The 23,446-nt window shown below is 38.8% G+C and overlaps 1 protein-coding gene across 1 annotated transcript; it reads left to right on the top strand.

Moving 5' to 3' along the window:
• The first annotated feature begins 548 nt into the window (after window positions 1-548).
• On the top strand, window positions 549-23,442 carry LOC113684911 (DNA damage-binding protein 1). The gene is made up of 30 exons (XM_027202330.2): window positions 549-882; window positions 1,951-2,061; window positions 4,015-4,163; window positions 6,139-6,214; window positions 6,726-6,840; window positions 7,222-7,319; window positions 7,838-7,996; window positions 8,818-8,901; window positions 9,331-9,447; window positions 9,931-10,036; window positions 10,750-10,828; window positions 11,130-11,238; window positions 12,071-12,123; window positions 12,847-12,972; window positions 13,495-13,544; window positions 13,889-14,002; window positions 14,398-14,505; window positions 15,678-15,838; window positions 16,196-16,242; window positions 16,910-17,005; window positions 17,675-17,940; window positions 18,404-18,595; window positions 18,756-18,850; window positions 19,181-19,285; window positions 19,491-19,556; window positions 20,248-20,443; window positions 20,580-20,663; window positions 21,238-21,340; window positions 22,044-22,167; window positions 22,854-23,442. The coding sequence occupies exons 1-30, from the start codon at window positions 673-675 to the stop codon at window positions 22,935-22,937; spliced, it is 3,483 nt and encodes a 1,160-aa protein (XP_027058131.2). The 5' UTR covers window positions 549-672; the 3' UTR covers window positions 22,938-23,442.
• The last annotated feature ends 4 nt before the right edge of the window (window positions 23,443-23,446 follow it).

Genomic DNA, 23,446 nt, shown 5'->3' with positions numbered 1-23,446 from the left:
CAGTTGTTAACACTAAATTACCTGCTAAACTTTCGCCGTATTTGTACGCGTCTAATTTCGTGATATACTACTACGGCCTAGTTTTTAAGATTCATACGATTTCATAAATATCGGCAAAAATCACACGGCAAAATTCGCTCTGGTTTCGCTGCACGCAAACTGATCGTAGTCTTTGTGATATCATCGTTTCTTATTTCACCTCATGTAATACTTAAACTCAATATTCTCCTTGCTTTTAACGATTAACATTCAATAATTGAGACACAACGGTCAATTTGTCACTGGTGGCAAGTCAACTCTCTGTAGTGGCGAGTTGACCGCATACCGTCAGAAATATTTATTCAGTATAATATAAGTTCCCATATATGAGCTATCTACCAATCCTACAGCACGTCCCGCTAACTGACCGTGTGCTTGCGGTCAATCTCGAGCCCAGGGTCATTTTGGCTCTTTATCAGCGGTATGGCCAAGTAATTGTTCACAGTAAGTATGTGGTGTAGGGAAACATATATGTACAAATAGATATACCGCTGACAAGGAGCCAAATTACCCTGAGCTCGGCTCGCGGTATACTTTTCGCGGTTTTCAGAATATTTGATTCCAGCTACATTGCAGTTTCCGCCGTTCTGTAGAGGCAAAAACCCCTTCTTATTTACCTTTTACGGTGATAACATGGCTCATAACTATGTAGTGACGGCTCATAAGCCAACGGCCGTTAATGCTGCTGTAGTTGGTAATTTTACAGCCCCAGATGACCTTAATTTGATCATTGCAAAAAACACTCGCCTAGAGATCCATGTTGTGACACCAGAAGGCCTGAGACCGCATCTTGACATCGGAATATATGGACGAATTTCTGTTATGGAACTGTTCAGACCTCCGGTGAGTCCTGGAACGTCGCTTACAGTGTCCGAAACTATGTTTGTTTGCATGGTTGTGGCGATTATTTTGTAATGGAAAGTCCCTTGCCATGTGCATGTGAGCTTCATACTATAAGTAAAATTATGATAGTGAAATTAATTTATGAGATAAGCTCTAATTTAATGAGATCGAGCTGCCTGTTCTCTCTTTTTTTAAATTAAGTTGTAGCCTACATGCCCCTACCCCCGTAAAAATGACAGTAAAAAGAGTTTCGGTTAAATTTAAATATTACTTGTTTTGTTTGGGATATGTTTTTTTCTAGGAAGGCATATATGAAGTAGTAGGCCAAGAAAGCGAGAAATGCAATTTAAAATGTAACACAGACTTACAGTTACATTCTACTTTAAGCTGTTTTTTTAACAAAAATATTCCTTTTTCTTGCTGTAATAGTATTTTATTATCTCTAGAAATAAAACCCCATGAATGCAAGGAAAGATACTTTTCTCTATGAACCCAATCATCTGTTTGAACTTTGAGCTTTCAAAGATCAACCCTTCACACCAAACATCAGTATGCATATTCTCCTTACTTTTCCTCATATATTTCCTAAGGTGCTGGCTTGGAGAGTTTGTTTAACAATCAAGGGCCTCTTAAGTCGCTGATTATTTCTCATATTCTTAGACCTTAATGTGTGATTCAGGGGTCATATTGTTGGGGGAATTTAGATGCTGGTCACTTTTTGGGGTCAAATGCTCAACATGCGACTTAAACATATTTTAAGAGTGTAGCTAGCCAATTGGCAGGTCATTGCTTTCTCTAGGCTAATAATGTCTTCAGTGTGAGACTGTATTTTGTGAAACAGAACTATTCAAGATTTCCATTTGGTATAGTACAGATTTCTTTTTTGAAAATTACAGATTTCTTTGTTGTAAATTAAAGATTTCTATCACAAATTACAGATTTCTATTTCGCAAATTACATATTTCTATTAGGCAAATAACAGATTTTCATTTCTTTTTGCTTCAATTTGTAAATTACAGTAAGCTTTACATTGGTCTTATTCTTTCTTGTTTTTTAATTTTTTTCTAGAATGAACCTCAGGATTTGTTATTTATTTTAACGGCAAGGTACAGGGTGTTTATACTAAGTTACAAGTCAGAGTCTGGAGATGTTGTTACCAGGGCTTGTGGGGATGTTCAGGTAAATATATCTATACATTGTATCTCTGTTGAAAGACTTTGATCATATTAAGTGCAGAGCTCTTAAATCTCTTGTTTTGAATGTGAGACTCGTGCAAATGAATGCAATCTTACACCTTATGCTGAAACTACTATTTCTTCTGCATTTAAGTTTTCTGATTTAAACTGTTGGTTCTGAGTTAGTAAACTGCTGCATTAGTTTTCAGTACCTATAGAATGAACTCTCTTAGTTTCTAGATACAATGTATTTCTTATTCCTTTTGAACTCACTTTACACACTCTCAAGCAACCTAAAATTATGGTGCAGAGCCACCGTTAGGTTATTCTGTTTGCTTACCATATAACAAGGACTCTCTCCACACAGTGTTTGACAGTGGTCTAATGGTCAATGCATTGGAATCTGGGTCTAGAAGCCTGGGTTTGAGACCTGGCTGGGACAATGCGTTGTGTTCTTGACACTTTTTCACACAGTGCCCGTCTTAACCCTTCAACTCCCAGGTCAAATTTGTAGTTCTCCTTACTGTCAACCATACAATTCTTATAATGTTAGTTCAGAGAATTTAGAATTGGATCAACCAATTATCCCTAAATTGATTTTTTTTCTTTATTCTCATCACTTAACTGGTTGATATTATAACGATATTGTAAGGAGAAATTCTGTCTTGGTCACTCATGAGAGTTAAAGGGTTAAGGGCACACTTAATTTGAAGCCTCACTCTGTTGTGTGTCCTGCACCTCCATGGTGAAAGTGATTTAAAAAAGAAAAAAAAAGATGATTTGGCTAATTTTTCCTTTGGTCAACAAGGTTTGGTTTTTTGGTTCCTCATGGTTTATTTTGGTTGCTGCATTCCCAAATGAAAACTCAAAAGAGGCTTGTTAAAAAAAATAACTAAATAAATAAAATGTTAATACTACTGATATAACCCTCAAGACAATCTTGTATTATAACAGGTAATTTAGTGTTAACAACTGAGTTGAAACCGTAAATTGGCCACCGTAAAGTGTTTTAAGGCTGACGTTTTGAGTGTTAGCCCTTCACAATCACTCTGATGAAGGGCTAATGCTCAAAATGTCGGCCTTTAAACTCTTTACAGTGGCCAATTTATGTTTTCAACTCAGTTATTAATATTAAATTACCTGTTATACTCTCCCACCAACACAGTACCACAGTTTCTTTAGAAACTTACCTCCTTTAATCTTGTATTGTAGTTGACATGAAGTTTTGTCCACAAATGATGATAATTAAAAACTTGTAACAAACTGTTATATCTGATAATTTGGCGTTCACTTGTCACTTGAGTGGTAACTTAGTAAATACTTTACAACCAGATCAACCACAATTGGGAAAATTTCTTTAAATGAATTATGTATTCTAATTTCAACTAAGTGATCATCAGGAATCCTTTTCAGTGAATATGATGAAGTGGCAAAGAGATGTAAGGTAGTTTAATTCTGCATCGTGTTTACGATCACTACATCATATTACTAGTCACTCTCTTGGTTGCAAATCAGGCCGTTCCGCAAAATATTAGTCCCAAAAAAATTCTGATTGGGCAAGTCTAAGAGTTGTTTGTTGGGTTGGTTACAGAGATATTTGGCTTGCCCTGGCCAATGGAGCAAGCGTCAGAGTTGAACACTGTCCATGAAGGCTTACAGTAGAGGGATTAAAGTCTTAGCCAGTTAATTTTTTCACACTTCCCTTTGGGATTATGCTTAAATACCCTCCCCCCCCCACACACACCACCCCAGAATGTGATGCCCGTGGGGTCACAATTGATGACTATGCAGTCAAAAATCTCACTCTTTGTTGGCAAATCTACTTAATAGCTCCATGAAGGACTCTAGCTTATGACTATTTTGGTCACTGTGCAAAGGAGTAACAGTTTTGGGGTTTGCAGAACTCCTCAATGACTCCTGTGAAGCAAAATTTGCTGTTTATGTTTTGCTTCATCAGGACAGAATTGGCAGACCATCCGACACTGGTTTGATTGGTATCATAGACCCTGAGTCACGGATGATCGGTCTTCGGCTTTATGATGGACTTTTTAAGGTGATTCCTCTGGAACTGGATTCAAACAAAGAACTAAAAGCATTCAACATCAGGTCAGGCTTGTTGATCTTTTTTTTAGGGTGTGGCTATATCAGTCTTTTCTCTCTAATGGTATTTAACAATATTAGGTGGAGTCCTACTTTCTTAAACAACAGATATTTCAGACCTCTTGGGAATTCACACTGGTGGTGTCAATGCACCACCAATGAGAGATTTTGTGTGAGAATGTTTGTTAGCAATTTTATCCAGGGCCTCTTCAACTCAGGATATCTTGAAAATCTTCTGAGTACAAACTAGGTTTGTATTCCTCTATCTGAACACCAACAACTGGAAAAAATATTAAATGTTAGTCTAAGAGTAATTTTTCTATTTTTTGTTGAAAGAAATCTAGGAATTATTGCAAATTAAATGATTTTGATTTTCATGGCTCTGTGATTGGTTTGGAAAACCTGAGCCACCTGTCAACCAATTAGATGCAAAATGTAACCCTTTACACCTTAAAGTCAGAACATGCAAGTTCTCTCTGATTTCTATATGTTTCATCTGGTACCTATGAAGATAATTTTTTTATTAAAAAGGAGTTTTTTGAGTTTGCAGTCACTTTGTTCATTCTCATGAACTTAATGTTTGATTCAGGGGTGATATTGTAGGATGCTTATCACTCTGTGGGGTTGAAGGGTTAAACCAAACCAGACTTGGATGGTAATGAGTTTCACACTTGAGAATGTTGCTTGTGTTGATTTACCTAGCTTTAGTATAGTGTTGTGATTTCTTTGGTTTTGATTTCACGATACCCAGTCAAAATGTATTCAACCTGATTAGCATTACTGTAGGTGTGTAGATTAGAGAGCCTAGTTCCTCTGTTTTGGCTTCATTATACTGTATCCATGTCATGATTAATAATAGTAACAAGACTTTGTGTCATCCAATTGTGTCTGTAATCATACATTGAGTGATTAACAAAATCGGATGACTGCAAAGCACGAGTCCGATTTGTTAATCATGATTATGATCACAGACAGAATTGGACAACACGAAATCCTGTTACCAATTAATCAAAGCTATGAGAAAAATTAAGAAAGAAACTAGACACTGGTTATAAGTTTCCATTAAAAAAACAACAGTGAACTCTGAAAAATGCAAGACAACTGTGCACATGTGATGTGTTCTGTCCACTTACACAGGCACAACATGTGAACTGTCCCTTTAACTGTCTTATTACACTGTCCAGTTACAACTATGACACGTACACTGTCCTATTGGTGCTCAAATTGGGCTGGTGATAAGTGATCATGTTTTAGAATTTTGTGATAGGTTTGATTAATCCTTTTATTACACCCATTTTGAAATCACTGGTGGTCCTGTAATCTGATTGACTCTAATTGGTGCAATTTATTCACAAATTGCACCATTTTTTGCTTTATGAGGAGGCTACACTAAAAACAAAACAACCAATCAGACTTCAAGGCTTGTTTAAAGTAACCGATCAAATTGCAGGAAGATGAAAGATATGAAGTGTCATGTGGCAAATTTTACAACTTTTGTTTCCAAAACTCTTATTTTTTTCCTCCCAAAAAGTGGATGAATTTAATTTGAAACTGGCTCAGTATTGTAGTAACAAAATATTTGAAGTCCTGTATTTGGGCGATTTCAAAATGGATGTAATAAAGCGGTAATTGAACTTTATGTTGTGCAATTTTGGTCTGAAATTATACTTGTGATTTCAAATTGAACTCGCGCTGCGCGCTCATTCAATTTTGAAATCACACATATGATTTCAGCCCAAATTGCACTCCACTCATTTCAATTACCATTATAAACTCCCACGATCTGATTGTTAATCTTCCCTACATTCCCTTTTGAATTAGTCACAAGAAATTGGTGTAAGAACAAGATAACAACTTCTATGTGATGAGTCTGAATATTCTCATAACCTGATTGTGGGATAAGAATGGATATTATAGGGAGAAATTACGTGTTAACCACTTCTGGAAATTAAAGGCTCAATGTATCACTTTTGTATTCTAGGCTTGAAGAGCTGCATGTGATTGACATTGCATTTCTACATGGCTGTCAGGTTCCCACAATTGTTTTCATTTATGAGGCGAGTAGCTTTCAAAATCAAGTGTTGTTGTTGTTGTCAACATTTGTACATGTATCATTTTCATAAACTCTTCTTCATCCAAAAGACAAGTTTGACTCTGAAAATTAAAAATAAAATTGTAAAAGATATTCTCTTAAATGGAACACTAGGTGCCTTAGAGATCTCGTTTTCAAAGCCTGAGACCCTGCCTTTTGCCCTGCCTCTTAAAAGCTTTTATAAAAGGGAAGCTATACAATTGGCCTGAAGAGAGAGGTCAGTGGCTCTGATGTGGTTTCTGAGCTCTGTCAGAGCTCTGTCAGAGCTCTGCCTTAATTGACCCACTTTTAATTATTGATAATTAACTCTTGGTGTACAAAGTCATTCAGCTGTTTGACACTTCCAAATGAAATGTTTGTATTTTTTTCTATTGTTCTCTATTGCAGTTATCACATACATTTAGAATCATAAGTAATGTTAGTTTTGGCTTAACATTTAAAATTATCTCATTTGTACATGTTTGCCTGTATGACAGGATCCTCATGGACGCCATGTAAAAACTTATGAGATTGTACTGCGTGATAAAGAGTTCAGCAAGGGCCCTTGGAAGCAAGACAATGTGGAGGTGGAGGCTTCAAGAGTTATTGCAGGTATTTACAGATGTAGTGATAGACATTCTTTATTAGGAGAATCTCTGAATGCCTCAGGGCTCCTCTCTCAGAAATCTAGGGTGAAGCTCTGTGAATATATGAAAATCATACATGTGAACTACGGATGAAGACATGAATATGAAAGTGATCTTCACAGTAATGAACACTACTTGAGCAGTAGTGAAAATGGGGCCTGAAAAAATTCAGGCCTGTACGGGATTTGAACCCATGACCTCTGTGAATACCAGTGCAGTGCTCTACCAAGGTTATACAAGTTGCACAAAGGCAAAAATTTAGTCACCAGTGGCACATACACTGTAGGCTCCCCTAGATTACAGCCCTGAGTGTTGTTATAATGATTAACATTACAAATTTGTTCAGTTCCAGAACCTCTTGGAGGGGCACTTATCATTGGACAGGAATCAATAACATACCATAAAGGGGCCAATTATCATGCAATTGCTCCACCAGCTCTGAAGGTATTTACTAAACAGTAAACATACCCACTGGTCATTACATACTCTAAGGGCCTGTCTACATGGAGGTGAGGACCTCAACATAGGTGTGGTAACCTGCCTAGATGGAGTAACCTGCCTTTCCATATAATCTCTTATTTTATCTTGATCATTGTTACACGATAGTTGGTGTAACCTGCCTGGGTGGGTTGCCTGGTCTGCTGCATGGCAGGGTAACCCTGTCAGACTGGGTCTCAGTTTGCTACATAAACCTCTCAAGGTGAGGTAACCCACGTAGCTTGGATCATGTTCATGTTACATTCACAAGCACAACCTCAAGAAATTTCACCATGGGATCCCATGGTTGTACGATTTTAGGTAAACATGGGCTGTTTTTTGAATACAGGTTAGGCACACTACCTCACTTACCTGGTATCCCCCACCTCCATGTAAACAGGTTATAAATCATGTCCACAGTACACAATGAGACACACAAATTCATAGGTTTAATGTCGAGATGCAACCCTCTTATTTTTTTTCAGCAAAGCACCATAACATGCTATGGGAAGATTGATGCTAATGGTTCAAGGTATCTCTTGGGTGACATGAATGGTCGACTTTTTATGTTACTGCTGGAGAGGCAGGAACTGATGGATGGTAACATTGAAGTGAAGGATCTGAAACTGGAGCTTCTTGGAGAGGTACCACTCAGGGAATTCTGTTTTGTTACTCCACTTGAAATAAATGTTGGCTTACTAATAACTTCTTTGTAGTACATGTTCATACTTCCAAATATTTTGTAAGAGAACTCACAAATACTTAAGTGAATCCTGTGCTGGAAAAAGGGACTTCATACTGTAAGGCTTCCCTTCTTGCCTATTCAGTTGAAAACCCTCAGCTTGTCATAGTAAGAGACCTCCTATGCAGGAATACTGTAAAAACCTGCATGAAAGAACCTTGTTTTTTTCAAGTTAGCCTCTACGGGTTCTTAATATATAAATGTGATAATGTGATTTGCAGCGAAATTAGGCTACCAAGGTTCTTAATCACCTTCTCAATTTTTTTTAAAAAAGAAACAACTTGTTTTTGTGGGTTTGGGTGTAACACTGCACTGTACGCTAGCCTCATAGTGCCCTGCTTTACATGGTTAACTTGTACACACAGTTGGATATGTTTCACAACTATAGATATATTTACAGTACAGTACTGTGGTCTTATAACACTAGGCTAGTTTTTGTTACCTTTTTGTATTGCATGCGATGTACTGTATCAAATTTGAACAAACACTACATTCTAAAAATAAGAACCTGTATTGAGATTTTAGGCTTGAATGGCTCATATAAGAGGGGTGCTTTACTGGGAAACTTTAGCCCAAGAGGTTCTTAAATTTTAGATTCTTACATGGGAGTTTTTACTGTTCTCTTTGGGTTATATCCCTCCTCACTCTTCCCTCTCTGCCCCACCCTTTCCCCAATAGGATGCTTCTAAGATTTGTTACTGACACAGTTTTTGTTTTATTTAGACTACTATTGCACTCTGTCTCACATACTTGGACAATGGTGTGGTATTTATTGGTTCAGCAATGGGAGACTCACAACTTGTTAAGGTACATATACATGTGTAATGCAATTGTTGCAATGGCATCAGCTAGTATGCCATTCAAAAAAGTGATCTAAGCATCAGTCAGTTGGTTGGTCAGTCAGCCAGTCAATTAGCCAGCCAGAGAGCCAGTCAGCCAGCCAGCCAGTCAGTTGGTCAGCCAATCAGTCAGTCAGTCAGTCATCCAGTGAGTGAGTGAGTGAGTGAGTGAGTCAGTCAGTCAGTGAGTTAGTCAGAGCATTAATAAGGTTGCTACACAAGTGTGACAGATAGGAAGAAAAACCCTCTGATGAGTGCTCAAACCTCAGATTCACAGATTTTTGTACCATAGATACCTGTAGTGGTCATGTAGGGTGCTCGAACATGAAACTGCTGAGATCTGGATATGGTGAATTCAAATATTTTCCTGATTGTACCTTTTATTCCTTTTTATTAGCTCAACACAGAAACAAATGAGAATGGCTCACATGTTCATGTGATGGAGACATTCACCAACCTGGGTCCTATTGTAGACATGGTGGTAGTTGACTTGGAAAGACAAGGACAGGGACAGGTAGATTCTATCAAGTATAAATTTTTACCTTCTTTGTGAATAACAACCTCAGCCTGACAGATGAGAAGCATGCTTTAACACAATTTACTTTTCAAAGACATGCAAACTCAAGGTTGATGGGCCAATCTTGTTTTTAATTTTCATTTCAAGCTGCTGTCCTTCATCATTGTAACAGCCATTCACATCAGAAACAAACATGATAGATTGAAATGTGCCTTCCATAAGTCAGTAACAGGACATTTTGATACCTCCTTGAACAGTGAACTTTTGCCCTGAAAGATCTAGGACATGATTACAAAGACCTAAAAACCATAATTTATTTTAATGATTTTGTAAAAAATTAAAGTGGTTTGAAATTTTGTTAAAAAGAAAAGTTTGAACCTCGAGAGACAGTATACACAATTTCAATGTTCTAAATAAATGTAAAACTTGTTCCAGTGGTGAATTTTTCCTTTTCCTATCATTCCTTTCTATTTCACACAGCTGGTGACATGTTCTGGTGCACTGAAGGAAGGCTCATTAAGAATAATAAGGAATGGGATTGGTATTCATGAGCATGCCACCATATCAGACCTCGTTGGCATTATGGGTTAGTGATTCATTTTTATTCAGGAAAACTAATAATGAGGTGTAAAGAGGGTACATTTGTGTAGGGAATAACATGATTTTGAGCACAATTTGCTGTTGATAAGCACAAGTGAATTATTCAAAGACAACAAAATTACAGGTGAGTGCAATGTGTAGTCTTTGAAAATACATGTTATTACAACAAATTGCAAGGGAAATCCAATTTTTTCTTACCTATAATGTAAATGAAAAAAATCACAAAAAGTCAGGACAGACAAATTTTGACAGCGTGAATTCAAGCTATTTGTACTTTGCATTTGTGTTACAACTTTGCACTCATGTTACAACTTTGCATTCATGTTACATGAAAATGCACTCCTTTTCAGCCCATCAGAAATGCATCATTTTTTATTAGCTAAGAAACTGCAGTACTGTGTTGGTGGGGTATTTTTCCAAAGACACTGTGATGCTGTGTCAGTAGCAGGTATAGCAAGACTACAAGGTTTTATCAACTGACTTGATAGTCTAAATTGGCCACCGTAAAGAGTTTTCACATTTTGATCATAAGCCCTTCATCAGAGCAAAGGCACAATTACAAATTGAATTGATTATTCTGCAAATTCCCTATTTCCAACATGCATTTGACAAGACATCTCACACAGGCTACCCTACTGCTTCTATTGCTTAATATGTGTCTTTTACACATGCATGTACTTTGTTCTTTTGATACTTTAGGTATCTGGCCCCTAAGATTACAAAAGACAGCCAAAAACTTTGATGATGCGCTGCTCCTATCTTTTGTTGGCCAGAGCAGGTACAGTAATTGGTTTTTCAGGCTGTGGTTTGATAGCAAAGAAATTTTTACTAGCTTTTTAAATGTTCTCCACATATGTACATGTACATGTAAATGCATTGTGCAGTTTATATCAGGACATCAGAGGAAACTTACTCACAGGTGAAGAAACACTCAAACTAACAATGAAGGCCTGCCTACTGCAGGCTAAAATGATGCTGACCAAGGAATTTTTGTTCCCATTTTAATGCCATTAAGATAAAATATTTCACTTCATTTATTCATTATTTTTATCAATTTAATTCAATTGAATTTTTCACAGAATTTTAGCCCTTGCTGGCGAAGAAGTTGAAGAGACAGAGATTCCAGGTTTTGATGATGATCAACAGACATACTTTTGTGGAAATGTTTCAGGAGATCAAATCATCCAGGTGTGTCTTCAACTTGAATCCTTCTTTCCCAGGAATGACCAAAGAGGGATTTTCCCCACAATACCTCTACATTTTTATGTAGAAATGTGCTGGGAAGAGAGATAATATTAATCAGAGGATATTGCTTGATTTAACACCAAATTCTGGGAGCTCAAATAAAAAGAAATGTATTACCGACGCTGAAGATAATTGATCTTTAGATCTTGGAATGAAGAGGTCAATATCGGTACACGTGCTTGACAAGAGAATAATTTATCAGGGGTTTTTATGACTTTGATATTAACACCAGCTGTTTAGTTGAATTCAAGTTCTTATTGTTAATAGAAGTATAATGTATAAATGGCATGACCTGTACAACTGCAAGATACTGTGCGCAGCTTTTTCAAGAAAGGTTGTTGAAAAATTAAAAAATGGAGGGTTAAATTACATATGACAACCCCAAAAGGTACTGAGGGTAGTTTTCAGGTCACAGCTCAAAGACCTCTAGATTTCAGGGAAATCTGAGAAAATGTTGCTATAGGAACGAGGCTTTGCAGGTTTGATGAATTTCTTTATTTATTTGACTTATTGAAATGCATTGATTACTGGATACCCAAATTAACTTTTGAGATTTTGATATGCGCTGAATATGTCCCTTTTTTTGACAACCTATCTTGAAACAGCTGCATACTGCAAGCATTAATTGCTATGCAGCTGATGACTAATTACTGCTTTGCTTTTGATTTTCTCTTAAAAAGCATTATAATTAAGTTGTCAAGTGCTGGGATTCAAAATAGGAACCTCTGCAGATTCTAGAGTTTTATCATATTGACGTGTCTATTTTTCCTTGCAGGTTACAACATTGTCAGTGCGTCTTGTGAATTGTGAGACCAGGGAACTTGTTTGGTACGCAGCAACAGCAAGGAGTAGTTGAAATCCATTCTTAATACAAAAATAAATATAGTAATAATCTACTTAACACACAGTGTCGAATAGTAAAACCCTACAAAGAGTATATTACGTTGAACAGAACTGTGCACATTGAACAGTATTCTTGTTCCCAATATCAATGGCTGTTTGAGTTTGACAGAAGCTATGATGCCATAACTTCTGTACTTCTACGCATACCACTTCCTAACTGAATTCAAGGTCCTTAGTTAATGTAACCGATCAAGATTTTTTTTCTACTTGGTCTTATGGCCCAAGCATGAGAGCGCGCGAGCCATAGAGAGGCAAGATTTCAACTCAAACAAACTTTTGAATCTAGCGGGCCGTACAGTGAAATACGGCCTGCTTAATTGACCAATAATTGCGCAGGTACCAACTGAGAGATGTATTTAGTACACGTATCCATCATTCCTTGGTAATTGAACTGACTTTTCGTCCTGTCTGTCACTCAACACGATTATTTCTCAGCGGTTTCTGCCCCAATTTGCCTTGTTAATAGAAATATCCTAACTCATGGGGCTCTCATATGTTGGTAATCTTAATTTTGGTAATTTGTATTCCAATTCCTTTGTTTATTTATTTATCGAAGTTATGATGTCCTCAGTTAGCGCAAAGGAGACAAATACGTCAAGAAGTAAAGATTATTTGATGACTAATGGCTCACTAAATTTTTTTATTCAGTGAATGGCGACATCCTGGTGGCAAAAACATCAGTGTCTGTGCGTGCAACTCTGGACAGCTTGTGCTGGCCGTGGGTTGTGAATTGTATTATCTGGAGATAATTGCAGGAAACCTTAATCTGATCAGGTGATTCATACATGTACAGTCCTCATCTATTTTCTGTTAGTATTTCTTCTTTCACGGTAATTGAAAAGAACAACTCCTAGAAATCGGTCAACTGACGGCCGATTGTCGGCCAATAGTATTAAGTACACCTGTTGGCCAACATGTGGTTGGCAGTCGGTCAGTTGTCAGTGGACTGACGGTTGACTGTCGGCCAACAGTTTTAAGCACTCCTGTTGGCCTACAAGCAGCCGACAGACAGCCGACGGTCCGTCATCTGCATACCTAAAGAGGTTTGCAAAGCATTGTATGGCGATTCGAAACCCTTCGTAGATCGAGAGAAGGTAGCAGAAATTTGGTGGCTAAATGTAATGGTGGACTAGCTGACTGCAATCCTGCCATAGCTCCTCTTTCTTAGTTGATGCAGGGATCCCAGGAGACTTTCAGAGCTATATGTACATGTATGTTGGTAACCACAGGGCCATTGTGATGAAAAAGTTGCCCTGCATATCAGCTGGTTCCGCTGATCTTTTTTTTTTCTTTCAGCCACACAACACTTGAACACGAAGTTGCTTGTCTGGATATCACACCAACTTGTAAGGATTTTTTAAAAGTATATGTTGATAGTTTGAATTAATTGGTTTATGGCTTTTTGACCAGAGCCACTGGCTTTTGGAAATTGAATTATCAACATTAAAAATCGTCTTCAATGGACCTCTCTCATGAATACCAGGCTTAATCATTAGTCTTAAGTGTGCATTTAAATTGACCTATTTAGTCTCAGTCAGGGTTGATTTGGGTTAGGGGAGGGGTGGTAGGTGCGGAGTTGCTCGAGACTGGCATTGATCCAAAGTTTCTTTCTCAGACAGATGACCTAGTAAAAAACTTTCTCCATGTTATCGGCGGCTCTAACATTGTTTTCTTATTATTGTTTTCACAGATGATTCTGACACCAGAGCTCAGTTAGTAGCAGTAGGACTGTGGACGGACATTTCAGTGAGAGTTCTAAAACTGCCAGGCTGTGAACAACTGTTTGTTGAAATGCTGGGAGGAGGTGAGAATTGGATTTCAAATTAGTCATTTTTAAAAACCGTTCGTCGTTCTGTGTTACGTGAAACGCCTGTGTTAGACTACGTTAAAATTCGTTTGAGTGTCGTCCAAGTCAGATATGGAAACTAGCCACGCGCTTGTGTTTCTCGTGCCCTGTTGGCTGGGGTTACTACTGGGATAGGTGACTGCACATGATATCCTGTGTTCTTTTCTTTGTTGTTGTTGTCTTTATTTTCCGATTTCATTTCTGATCTTCAAAGAGTTAGGCATGAATTTATTATTTTACTCGTAAAATCAGAGTGGCCGTAGATAACGACCAACACATTCCACGTCAACGCTTCCAGGGGTCTTGTTAACTAACAGTTCACACTGATTAATTTTAAATGATTTATCTTTCAGAAATAATTCCTCGCTCCATACTCAAGACATCTTTTGAGGGTATTCATTACCTTCTCTGTGCTTTGGGAGATGGAACCTTATTTTACTTCACCATGGATCCAAACACTGGTATTTATGGAATCATCTTCATTTTTTCAGTGATATAAATGTCTTTTGTACATAATCCATTCGTACTTAATACACACTGTTGAAGGTGTTTGGTCTTAACTGAGGTTTATGGGCACCCAACTAGTTTGACTCTTCGGTTATTTTGGGTACCCAGGTCATAACATTTATTTACTCTTTAGGTTTTCATGCGCCGTTTGTGTTTTTATGTATTCGTAAGTGGCAGTACAGATAAATATTGCAGATTTTGAGTTTTTTGTTCCTGTATCCAAATAATACACGCTCCATTTCCCATTTAAGATTATAACGTAGCCGGCTTAAGGCTCAGCAATTTATTTTATTTTTTCATTACAATCTTTTTCTTTGCTCCAAATTCCGGCTTAATGCACCATAACATACCAGCGCTCCAAGTTGCGACCGTTTGGGTCGCCATGGCGAGTAAAAACATTTGACGACTAAAATTTTGGCGAATATCCAAAGACAGGTTTGAAAGAGAGAATTATACGTACATACGCCAATACGCACTTACGCCAATAATACAACATAAAGAGTTCTTCATTGATATGACGATATTTTTTTTGCTATGGCGACCATTTACAGTTGTAGGACGCCAAAAGGCGAGTTTTTGAATTTGAGAGAGGGAACTTGGAGCCCTGCATACTTACTCTAAAGAGCGGTTCATGGCTCGAGGAGGGCGCTTGGGGGGGAGGGGGAGGAGGGGGTGCGTTCCTTCGTATGAGGGTACACACCTTTACAAATGATGGATGCTTGTCTTACCTTAAGAGATTTACATTTCTGTAGTGGTTTCGAAGCGTGCGCTCGATCCTAAAATTGTCGCTGCTATTGTTGAGGTAGTTGGTTATCAGGGTCGTGGAGGTTATCGATCTGAAAAATGACATTAACTTCGAAAAATTCTTGTCTACCAGCACTATTATTGCCAGTGCCAGTTAATTTGTTTTTGGATTTTTTGGTTTTTTTTTTATTTACCCAAAGGGTTGGACGTGACTTTTGGCCACGTCTAGAAAAGGAGACTTTTGGGCTCTTTTGGGGCAGGAGTACCACTATCATTTAATGAATGAGTTTTCTCCTGGGAATTCTTTTTTTTCCTAATTCAGACACATACATATAAAGCGTTTTACACACGCAATGTTTATTTAGTTATTTGGCTTTTGTAGGATCTTTGTCTGAGAGGAAGAAAGTAACCCTCGGCACACAGCCTACAATGCTTAGAACATTCAAGTCACTGTCCACAACAAATGTGTTCGCCTGCTCTGATCGGCCCACAGTGATCTATTCCAGTAATCACAAACTTGTGTTCTCCAACGTTAATCTAAAGGTTTGTGTATGGTCTGCTTATTACACTACGATACATGTGCTATAAACAGGAACCTTCAGAGTTCTACGCATCGTGGATCCTATGTCCTAGGGTAAAATCAAACGATCGCAGCGAAAGAGTTAATTACTCGCGTATCATGAGGGTTGGCAAAGAATCTGAAGCTGAAAACGTGCTGAAATCTCCGAAATGAAATATGTGTTGTATGTAACAAAAGTGTTTTTGCACGTCAATCTCAGAATGAGATTTTTTACTTAAAGCTTGACCATGCATGAAAGTTTCTTTACAAAATATGGTTAGACTCAGAACTATTATTCCTTCTTGCGCTGTTTTAATGCTGATCTCATATTCCGCCATCAGGAGGTGAATTATATGTGTCCACTGAACTCCGAGGGATTCCCAGACAGGTATAGATTCTCGTCTAGATTTACATTGGTTCAATTGACAACTGTTATAGTGGATTTCCGCGTAGCATAAGCTCTTAAAAGTTTCCGTTTCAGGAGAGATCCATCTTCCCGTTCCCATTTCCCGTTCCTGGGTTTTTTGGAAGCTGGACTGAGTTTTTAAAAAATCGCTTTTGAAATCGGCCTTCATACTAAAAATGTCCTTTTTTTTTTGTCATTTTCAAAGGTTTTGGAATAGTCCTTATACTTTCCTAAACTTCCTCTTGATAAGCTTTCATTAAAGATAAACTCTTCCTCTTAAAAAACACGTCCTTGGGTTTCTCACTTATTTCTTCTGACAATCAAGAAAGCGAGTTTCATCAACAGTGCTGCGCTCGTTCTCTCTTATTCTGGGCTTTCAAGGTGCGATCGCATTCAAATTTCCCGCTTCAGTGCTTATGAAGAATTAATGATGTCCAGGCATTCTGCACGCTGCTTCCCTTAAAAGTTTTCTTCATTTGAACTGCATTGAGGAGTGTCGGATATAAGAGAGGTCCCCTGAGGGATGCCTGGCCTCCCTGCACTCCCCCTCCCCCTCTTTAATGATGCTCTGTGGTTTGTAATAAATTGTTATGTTTTAATGGGGTATTTCGATGCAGAAATTTTGAGAGTTCTTTCCTCTGCTTCATAGTCTTGCTGTGGCTAGCGAAGGAGCGTTAACAATAGGAACAATTGATGAAATCCAAAAACTTCACATTCGGACTGTTCCATTGGGAGAAACACCCAGGTATAGTACAGCGAGCTTAAACCTTCAACTTTTAAGATGTGATTGACTATTCTCCCCCCTAGCTGCTAAACATTCTCATGTAAATTAGTTACAAGAATTTGGTGTTAGATCAAGATAACAACTCCTTCCTGATATGTTTGAGTATTCTCGTTACTTGTTTGCTGGATAATGTATGGATATTATAAGGAGAAGTTACATGTTAATCACTGCTGGTAGTTAAGGGTGAAGGGTGATGTATGTGCTATCAAAATGTAGCGAGGAATTCCTAAAGGTGGTCACAATCCTCTTTTGCGGAAGAAGCATCTTGTGAAAAAATGACTGCAGATCATGAAAGGAAAAGACGAACGCTACTCTGACCCTCGTGGCTGTCAGAGGGTGAACCTTACCTTTCCTTTACATCAAATTAAATCGGTATATCTGGCTTGTAATCCAGCTTGTATCAATGTTCTGTCGTCTGTGCGTATTTCGATAATAGTGGTTTGATCTGAACCCTTTACGCTCAAACATCAATATACACATTCTTCATACTGTTTTCTATGCATTTCCCAAGGTGCCGATTTACGGAAATCAAACATGGCTCGGAAACTAACTAGGTTCTCTGATATGCAAGCTTGTTTATCGTATCCTTGGGGGGCACCATCCATCACGTACTGCTTGTGTTTTCTTCAGGCGTATTGCTTACCAAGAGTCCACGCAAACATTTGGTGTAATCTCAATGCGAGTAGAGGTCCTGGATCCGGCGTCAAATACAACTCGACCCCTCCACCCCAGCGCGAGCACTATGGCTCAGAACATAACGACTAGTGTGTCAGCAGGCATGCCGGGCACTTCCGCCGGAAGTTCAGCCGGTGGTAGGGGTGTGGCAGACGGCATAACATTTGGTGACGAGGTGGAGAGAAGCAGTTTGTTGATCATTGACCAACACACATTTGAAGGTAATGACTTCTTCAAGAAACACTTAGGGCCACTTGTTTCTCCATGAAGGGCTGGCGGCAGGAAATTGTTCTTTGTTCGAATATTTATGTGAATAATTTTCTATATTCTTTTGTTTTCTGTTTTTGTTCTTCGTTGATAGATTTTTTCTCATTTGGTTTGCTCTTTGGTTTTGGCGTTCTCTGTGTATGAATATTATTCCATGAGCAACTTTGTTTTTATTATTTCTCGTGTTGCACGGTTTTTAAGATTCTTCACCCCATCTAAGAGTACGTGTTTAGACCCTTGATGCCGCCAGTATGACCAAAAAGCGGTTATTGGGAGTTTTAAAACCTATTTTCTTCCTAAATCAATTCAAAAGCACTTCAGGTATAAATGGGGGTGAATCACCCACGTTTTCCTTCAGGGAGAAAGTTCGTGACAATTTTCACATATGAAAGTTTATCTTTGTTCTCCTCTCATCAGTGACTCATGCTCATGATCTTCAAGATCATGAGTGTGCTACAAGCCTGATCTCTTGCACGCTATCTGGTGACCCCAACAGCTCCTACTCGAGTGGAACGTCCAATACGTATTACTGCGTTGGCACTGCGTATGTCTTCCCCGAGGAAGCTGAGCCAAAGACGGGACGTTTGATTTTATTTCAGCTCTTGGAAGGTGATGATGGTTTTCGAAAGTCAATTAACCAGTTAGTCTGTTAGTCAGTTTGTCAGATTTTTTTTTTTTTTTTTGATTGAAAGGCAGTTTCAAAGTACTTTTAAGAACACCATCAAAGCCTTCGATAATTTGAATGTATTTTTTTGTTTTTGTTTTCAAGGTAAACTTGTCCAAGTCGCTGATAAAGAAGTCAAAGGTGCCGTGTACTCACTGGTGGAATTTAACGGAAAAGTCTTGGCCGGCATTAACAGCACGGTTAGCTGACGAGAACTCATGTATCAAACCAAACGTTTTCTCTTTCTCGTTCCCATACGCACTCCCTCCCCCTTCCTCCATAACCCTCTCCTCCCTTCCCCCCTCTCTCCCCCCCCCTTTCCCCCTCTCTCTCCCCCCTTCCTTCCTCCATTCTCCCTTCTCCTCCCCCCGCCCCTCCTTTTCTTTTCATTAAGGAGTGCATTCGGAATCAAAAATTGACACCAAGTATTGAAGTTATGTGAACTACAGCCTGGCTCTAGTATGGTTACTTGAGATGAGACTGTGGATGTCCTTTAGGTACGCAGCCAGTAATTTTACTCGTTTCAACAGGTCAGTATATACGAGTGGACGGCTGACAAAGAATTACGTGTGGAATGCAGCTTTTTGAACAACATCTTGGCTTTGTATCTCAAGTCTAAAGGGGATTTTATTTTGGTAAGTTGGTAAAGCAGCATTAGGTGTTACTGTACTCATAGCAGTAATAAGGGTTTTTAATCACCCTGCAGAACATGAATCAAGCTCCGTTTCGAAGAAAATCCCAATTAAAATTTTGACTAGTTCACTAAAGGTTAACTGTAAATTGTCTTCGTTCCTTTCGTTGTTCTAGTTTCAAAGTATTTTCTTTTTTTTTTATTTTCAGGTGGGTGACTTAATGAGATCCATGACGCTGTTAACTTACAAAGCAATGGAGGGAAGTCTAGAAGAGGTGACTGATAACATCAACGTGCTTTAGATTATCAAGGAATAGGAATAGCGTTCGTATTATGATAATCAAATTTTTTTGGTAAGAGTTCGTGTAATAAGAACCTATTTCATTCATTTAGTGCTTTGCTTCCTGAAACTATACATATGTGACATGTTTTCTTGTGTCACGCACTGGTTGAACAGTTTTCAGTTAAGCGTTGAAATCAATTCTAGATTGCATTGATTTCTTACTGCAATCTGTGATTGGTCTAGGAGACCCGCGTCACCTCTTCAACCAATCAGATGCAGAACAAAATTTAATATTGAGAGTTGCTGGCTACCGTTATCTTGTACTTAACCAGGCAGCTAAATTTACCTTTTTATTTTTACTTCTTGTGTGATTATGACAATTAATAGCCCATTTCCGAATTACCTTTGGCCCTTTTTTTTTTCAAAGCGAGTCCTGGTGCTCGTCCTCTCATGATTATAAATTTTCATTCACGTACAAATTAAACTAATTTTCATACAAATTGGTGAACACTAGGCCTTGTTATCGAGAAGTTGGCCAAAGGTAAGTCGGAATTGGCATATTGAGATGCATTCAGACCAAAGCTTATTTTTATTTATGATAGAACACGTTTTGCGTCCATAAGAGCTCGTCGATGTCGTTCGTGTAAAAGCTTACTTCACGAGTCTCGTTTTTTCGTGATCAGATTGCGCATGACTATAGTCCAAACTGGATGACAGCAGTAGAGATCCTAGACGATGATACGTTCCTTGGGGCTGAAAACTCTTTTAACCTGTTCACCTGCCAAAAGGACAGCGGCTCCGCAGCTGATGATGACAGATCGTATCTTCAGGAGGCTGGGCAGTTTCATCTTGGCGAGTTTGTTAACGTCTTTAGACACGGTGAGTTTACACCTATCCTGGTAGGGACTAAAGAGACAAAGTGGCTGGCCCTTTTTGCACACCGCTTTTGGTCACAAAAAATTGAAAAAATTATTTTAACGTACTGACAAAATTTGTTTCATTCACCCTCACAAAGGTTCTCTTGTCATGGAACATCCTGGTGAAGCGTCGACCCCTTTCCAAGGCTGCGTCCTTTTTGGAACCGTCAATGGAACAATTGGTGAGAATTTGTTTTCTTGACCGTTCCTTTTCCAGGGTAACCCTCTCATTTCCAGAGTTGATTAACCTGGAACTTCTCCAAACATTACTAAGGCACTATCCTGCAAAATAGTGATGAGTATAGACAATGAATCAGCTTGAGGGTGCTTTTGATATGATACCAAAGTCTCATTTTTAAGTTAAGGAAATTTTTTAGCAGCCAGGAGAGACAATTTCAGTTCAGATCCTGTCAGTTAAAGAATTTTAAACCAGGTTCAGATTTGCGATTTTCACTTAAGATTTGAGGAGGTTGTACCGGTGTCGTACGTTACGGTTAAAAACGGGCGCTTGAACGATTACTATTTCACATGCTTCCTTTATATCGTTTACGAGGAGTTTGCGCGAATTGAATTAAATTTTCTCCCCCTTATCTGGGTCGAAGCCTAAGGAAGTTCCGAGATATTTGAGTTTGACTCAGACCTGGGACCTCGTAAATATCCCAGCGTCCCTTTCAGGCTTCATCCATCGCAATGTCAGAGGGCGATGTTCTCTTTACCATTCTAATCATTTGATATGTCTGTGATGTAAACACACAGGAATCGTCGCTCAATTACCTCAGGAACTGAGTGCCTTTTTGACGCAAGTCCAAGGGAAACTCAGCAAAGTTATCAAGAGCGTCGGAAAGATTGACCACAGCTTATATCCTTTACACCTGTTTCCGATGCTTGATACCCAGAAATAACTTCTAACCAGAACATGGCCGTTAGGACACAGCTGAAAAACATCGACGCATGTCAGGAATTTCGTGGACTCACGCTGCAAATTATAGCAATATCAGACTAAGATGGCGGAATTTTGAATCATTGCTAAAGGGAGCTGGTTTTCTACCTAAGTTAAGACGCAAGCAGAGAGGTTATGGTAAATTTTTTATGTAGGTTGGGCAAGAATGACGTCGATATGCAAGCTGGGTGGTTCTTAGTGGAAGTCTGTTTAAGTTTGTATAGAGCGGTTTCAGTGGATAAAGGATATGAAGGCATTCAACATTTTTAAAATCACCACCAAATTAATTGATACATACAGTTGCTATGTCGTATGAAGGCGTATTTCTGACATGCGCAGACGTTACTCAGTTCTGTCGATTTTGAGTAAGTGTTAGAGAAACCTGCTGGGTTTAACATGTTAGGGACGTGCATTCCCTGATTTTAAGGGAGCAGCAGCACTCTCAGTTTCTCCATGTTAAGCTGCAGTTGTGTAGTCACCCAGCTCTTGTGGGAGCGTTTGCATCATTGTTGAGTATTATATCTACATATTCAATAAGAATTAGATATGATTTTATCACTGTTGGTGTTCAAAAAAAAAGAAAACATTAAAGATAGGCATTGCTTCCTTTACTACTTCTTACTTGGCGCTGTTTTTCCAACGAACGGAGAGTTGAGCCTGCCACCGGCTTCGTGGACGGAGATTTAATCGAAAGTTTCCTAGACCTACCGCGGTCCAGTATGGAGGAGGTAGCCTCGGGACTACAAGTAAGTTTTGTCAGGCATTGCTGGGTGCTGCTGATATTTTTACATACGTTTTGTCCACACCGAAAAAAATTTTCTTTGAAAGAGTTTTAAGCACAGAAAGAATATGTGCGACTAATGAAATTTTAAGGCAGTAAGTGGAAGTGTGTCTTCTAAGTGTTAGAATATAATTGGGAGGGAACAATTTTAACCGACTACCGGGGGCCCCCCCCTCCCCCTCTGCCCTTAACATGCGATGGATTAGCTTCCCTTTGGGGGGGGGGGGTTAGAAATATGGTACTCCTCTTCACGACATCACCATCATAGACGAACTGAATAGAACGACCTAACTTTACCGACGGAACGAAACTGACCAATCACGACCGACTTACGCCCCTCGAGTCTTACAGCCCATTACATCATGGCTAAACTGACCAATCAGTTTACAACGAAGCTGACTTTCGACTGACAACAACTATTGACTTGACGGTGATGATGACTTCCGCTCAGGTTGTCGAAACGTCTGTCACTACTACCGACAACAGTCCTTCTCAGGACTACACTTACCTGGTCAATCAGAGTACACTATCACACAGTACTCCTAAAGAAACTGGTATATGGACTACCTGGCATTTGTTAAAATTTGACCTTAGCCTTCTTCAGGAGAGAACCGTCTTGTGCATATTGGTTCAATTTCTCCTTGTCAACAGATTGATGATGGTAGTGGTATGAAGAAAGAGTGTACTGTGGAAGATCTCGTGAAAGTTGTTGAAGAACTTACAAGGATCCATTAGAAGGTATATGGCAAGGGTCTACCCTGGAAACCATTGTATATATACTTCTTCATTTTGCCCCGCGATGGTTGATGTCAGCGTTTCCAGCCAGCAACCAAGGGAAACGGAGTGTAAGATCATTGTAAGACTTGTAAGGGATTGTTGTACTCTTTTAAGGATCCAAAAACAAAGAATGTGATATTGGCAGAAACTCAGTTTGATTATCACTACTTATGCTGCAAACAGGTGGAGGTCTTTTTAGTTCTCTTCGAACTCCCGATCTTTTGGTGTCCACCATTATGGTTTGAAGCCCAGAACACTCCTTAATGAGCCCGCGATTTTGGCTGGATGCGTTGCGAAGCGACATAGCGTCGCTATGGTTACCTTGTTGAAATCACTTTAAGCTCGAAGCTATTCCAGTATCGAGTGAAGAAAAACGAAACGTTTTTTCTTTCCTTTTAAGTGGTTACAAAAAAATGTGTAATGTATATAAATTTGGCCGTCTAATAAACTTTGTTTATGTGAATACA

The sequence above is a fragment of the Pocillopora damicornis genome, chromosome 10 (genome assembly GCF_964200805.1).
Source record: "Pocillopora damicornis chromosome 10, jaPocDami1.2, whole genome shotgun sequence".
Classification (NCBI taxonomy): domain Eukaryota; kingdom Metazoa; phylum Cnidaria; class Anthozoa; order Scleractinia; family Pocilloporidae; genus Pocillopora; species Pocillopora damicornis.
Note: the sequence above shows the minus strand (reverse complement) of the source record. Positions and strands in the feature narration are given on the sequence as shown.

Excerpts from the sequence above, each read along its gene's own strand:
- LOC113684911 (XM_027202330.2), top strand. The coding sequence starts at position 673 with ATGGCTCATAACTATGTAGTGACGGCTCATAAGCCAACGGCCGTTAAT. Across the intron at positions 8,902-9,330 it reads GAGACTCACAACTTGTTAAG|CTCAACACAGAAACAAATGA; the intron begins GTACATATACAT and ends CCTTTTTATTAG. Across the intron at positions 14,506-15,677 it reads CACCATGGATCCAAACACTG|GATCTTTGTCTGAGAGGAAG; the intron begins GTATTTATGGAA and ends TGGCTTTTGTAG.